Source organism: Vespula vulgaris, chromosome 23 (assembly GCF_905475345.1).
Source record: "Vespula vulgaris chromosome 23, iyVesVulg1.1, whole genome shotgun sequence".
Taxonomy (NCBI): Eukaryota; Metazoa; Arthropoda; class Insecta; order Hymenoptera; family Vespidae; genus Vespula; species Vespula vulgaris.
Genome location: NC_066608.1, coordinates 2,680,001 through 2,684,430, shown reverse-complemented (window position 1 = coordinate 2,684,430; position 4,430 = coordinate 2,680,001). Strand labels below are relative to the sequence as shown.

Sequence of the window (4,430 nt, the reverse complement as noted above, 5' to 3'; positions counted from 1 at the left end):
TCGTATCTTAAAACACTGATATTCATATACTTAAATGTACATAGATAGTATAACATAAATAGAATACCGAATAATTATTCTATATGCTTATTTCAATTTTGAATGATTCTTATCTGGAATATTTTTTTTTTTATATGTATTATATTAACAATATATAATACTTATATAATAAAATAAATATAAAAAATCATTTTATATATCTATCCTAATTTTAAATAGCTTTAAAACATAATAAACATAATAATAAATTATGAGAGTATCAAATAAGTATATCTTAAGTAATCTTGATTGGAAACATTTTTTATAAGTTAAAAATATCTTTTTTTATTAAATCTGAATTTAATAAAATATATATATATATATTTTATCATATTCAATTATATAATTGCGTAATATTTATTTTATTAAAATATCTTTTGCTCTTTTAATACATCTGGCGCGATCTTGGAATATGTCGACACAACCATAGATCAATTTAATTTAATAGTCTTGCATAGAGGGCATTACAGTATTCCTTCCATTCTGAATGACAGTCTTTGTGAAAATTCGCTCACCGTGTGCTATAAAACAGCTGATCGGTTATTTTTACAAAATAATACAACAAATATAGTAACTAAATTTAACGTATCATGAAGCAACACCGTTCATATAAGATAACTTATCCTCAATAAAAGTCAGTAAATAACACTTTCAAGAATAAGTAATAACAATGGCCAATAGATATATTATTGAAATATTGTTTATTATATAAAGAAGTAAATGATTGATAATTTCGATAGCTTAAAATCAAAGAACGTTGTCCAAAATGTCATTATCAATGGAAAATCTTGTTATAAAACAGCCGATCAGACGCTTGGAAATTCAAATCAGTAATTTTAATGTTGCTATACCGCATCATGTAGATTTACTGAAACGGCATAAGAGTAATATTAAAAAAGTAAGTGATTTAAAAGTAATACTTTTCATACTTTTCATAAATATTATTTACAAATTATTCGCATGAAAGAAATTTTTCTATTTATAGTATGAAGCTCAACACGATTGGGAAAAAGTACGGAAGGAACACATAAATGTTTCTAGAATTGTAAAGCAATTGAAGGAATTACTTTATCAGATGGATACTCTACGGGCTCAGGTTCTTGACTCTGATATTAATGAATTCGATAAACTTACAGCGACTGCTAGATCTAATATGATGAACGCGATTCAGGAATACTTAGGTAAAATGTTTAATACCGATATATGATATTTATCAAGATTTATAACTACTATTGTCTTGATTTAATTTTATATTCAATATTTGCGCATGAATTCAGTTTTACAATTGGACTTACCCTTATCTGGACCTTCTTCACCCAAAGAAGAAAATAAGGATGCACAGTATGTAAATAGAGATCATAATATCCAATTGCATGAAGAACATGAGGATTTGGAGCGACAGCAAGCATGTTTGCATACCTGGACAGATCTACAAGATGATATATACCAATTACATCAACTTTTTACCGATTTTAACAAAATAGTACATGTAAGTATTTTTCACTTGTTTAAAGTTATGTTTAATAATGAATTATTTAAATCTATTCCAATTTTGTTGATACAAGGATCAAAAAGAGTCTGTGAACAACGTAGAGAATAATATTGAAGAAACACAAAGCAATGTAAATGAAGGTACAAAGTTCCTCGAAAAAGCATCGAAATACAAAGCAGTAACTTATCCTTTGGCCGGAGCATTAATTGGAACTTGTGTGGGTGGACCTGTAGGCTTATTTGCAGGTTTAAAAATTGGTGGATTAACAGCTCTTGGTTGTGGAATTTTAGGTAAGTTTTAATAAAGTCTGTTATAATTTTGTTTTTAATGTTATAACTTAAAAAGGTTTCTAATAAAACTATAAAAAATAGATATTGCAATATTTTCTTCGACTTTACTAGTACATTAATTACAGGATTTACTGGCGGTTCCATATTAAAGAAAAAACAAATTACAGAGAGCGTATATAGTAAACCCAGTAATTCGTTCGAAGAACAACAGAACATTAAAAAATCTTCATCTCTTCCTGAAAGATTGGATAAAAACAGAAAGGATTTGTGACATCACGCAGAATCTGATAATAATACGAAAGATACTAAAGTGTGCAATATTATTTAGTTGCTTTCTAAAATATTTGCATATATTCACGATATTATAGGCTATTTTCCAATTAATCTGCTGAACAGTGATTTACTTTCTTTCTTATAGTTTTCTAACAAAATAAATTAAATTAATGTAAATATTGTGTTAAAGGTGAAAACAATGATCTTTTTAATATAAAATCAGTAATATGTATATACATATATATATATATATTTATATACATATGTATTTATATATATATATATATATATATATATATATATATATATATATTTAAGATAGTTTTGGACCAATGATATTCAAAATGCTTTAAAATCGCAATATATTAAGAAGCTTCTAAATTCTACATATATTAAATATTCTGAGAAATTTTTATTTCTATTGCTCTCTTAAAATACTTCATCTCGTTACAAATATTCTTTTTTTGATTCTGAAAATACATATAATAATAAATAAATAAATAAATATATATATATACATATATATATATATATATATATATATATATATATATATATATATATAGCAACAAATATATACATACATATGTGTGCGGATAAACAATTCGAATATGAATGATTCGTATTTATACATATTGCAAATTTTACTATTTAATAAAATGCTTTATAAAATATAAGAAATAATATATTACATGTGAATATGTTTGATCACAATAATGTTGTTTATATTGAAAGAATTATCATTTTACATCAAAAGTATTAAATGAAGAGGTTATTTTTTGAAAACAATCATTACATATATGAAATAATTTATAAAGTACTTACCACGTACTTATATATTATATGTACCTGCAAAACCAAAATTAGAAATGTTTGTAAACTTATTTCTAGAAGAGTTTTTTCGTATAGTTTGATGATCGACAAAACTCGTTAGTTGTTTTTTAAAATTAACGTCGGTCTTTATGCCTTGCCGCGTGTCTTACTGACTGTGTAAAACAATACAAAGTTTAAAATTATATAATTAGCTTTAAACAGAGTTAAAAATTTACTTTGTACGATTGCAAATTTTTAATGCAAAATTATTTTTTAATTAATTATATTAATTCGTCAACGAAAAAGGAAAGAAGAGATATAAGAAAAAGAAAAATTAAATTTGTCGTCTAATTTTAAAACAATTCGAAAATCCAAAATATTACAATTATTTTTAGTTAGTAACAAAATTAACATGTAAGAAATTAACATATAATTTTACTTAGTAACTTTACGTTGCATAGTTTTTATATAATATTACATAAGTGATTGATTTGAAGCAAAAAGAATTTAAAAGAGAAAGATGTAAAATTAGATTTGTTAAAAACATGAATTGTTAAAAGTAACATGAATTCATTGCACCGTAAAAGAAGAATGTCTTGAATCGCCTTTGTTTTTATATACATATATAAAAAAAAAAGAAAAAGAAAAAAAAACGGATTTTTATAATTAATTAGCGTTTTGGGGTTCACTACAAAAGGCACCCAATACAGTATATTTAGCAAATAATAAAATACATCGGTGTTAGACACATTACAATACTGAAACACACAATCGTGTTATTAATATAATATATATACATTTTATTAATGGTAATGCAAATTACTTAAATCTAAGGACTAAAAGTTTCTACTTAAAAAAATATTAATAAATATCTAAGAGCATGTAAATATTAAAATGACTATCGACGTGTATCGACTTTTTTTTTCTTTTTTTTTTTACGAGATACTCTATTATATTTATATTATCATTAATTAAGCATCCTCATTTTAAAAGCAATACCAAACGAATAGTTTCGTGGAAAATAGAAAAGATTTACGTACTTTCGTTCGTTTCGGTTTTACTTTCAAAGATTAGGACGCTCAGCCAGGTGCACCGACGTATGGCGTATATTTTATATATATGTATATATATATATATTTCTTTTGTGGTCTTTTTATAAAATCTAAATTATATAGAAAAAGATTTATATATATATATATATATATATATATATATATATATATATATACATATACATACATACATACATATATATATATATATACATATATAAAAGCTTTCCTTCTCATCTTCGACTGAAAATTAGAAAAAATATAAAAGAAAATAAACGTATCAATATAATTATTTGGAATAAATCTCTTCCATTGGGTGCATCAGACTGTGTGTCAAGAATTAATTTTTTTTTCTTTTTTTTTCCTTTTTTTTTTTAGTTTCCTACAATCTATATACTAAGTTCTTTTTTTTGTATTTTTTTTTTCTTTTAACTTTAAACTCTTTTCTTCTTTCCAACGTATAAAATAAAC

At 23.9% G+C, this 4,430-nt stretch overlaps 1 protein-coding gene across 1 annotated transcript; it reads left to right on the top strand.

Moving 5' to 3' along the window:
- The first annotated feature begins 519 nt into the window (after nt 1-519).
- Nucleotides 520-2,271, top strand: LOC127071836 (syntaxin-17). Its single transcript, XM_051011576.1, has 6 exons — nt 520-673; nt 780-937; nt 1,025-1,220; nt 1,317-1,528; nt 1,605-1,821; nt 1,947-2,271. Exons 2-6 carry the CDS (start codon nt 806-808, stop codon nt 2,090-2,092), a joined length of 903 nt encoding a protein of 300 aa, XP_050867533.1. The 5' UTR covers nt 520-673; nt 780-805; the 3' UTR covers nt 2,093-2,271.
- The last annotated feature ends 2,159 nt before the right edge of the window (nt 2,272-4,430 follow it).

What these genes read in the sequence shown, in the direction of transcription:
- LOC127071836 (XM_051011576.1), top strand. Translation starts at nt 806, where the DNA reads ATGTCATTATCAATGGAAAATCTTGTTATAAAACAGCCGATCAGACGC. An exon ending in CGCGATTCAGGAATACTTAG is followed by an intron (nt 1,221 to 1,316) that starts GTAAAATGTTTA and finishes GCATGAATTCAG; the next exon opens with TTTTACAATTGGACTTACCC. An exon ending in TCTTGGTTGTGGAATTTTAG is followed by an intron (nt 1,822 to 1,946) that starts GTAAGTTTTAAT and finishes CATTAATTACAG; the next exon opens with GATTTACTGGCGGTTCCATA.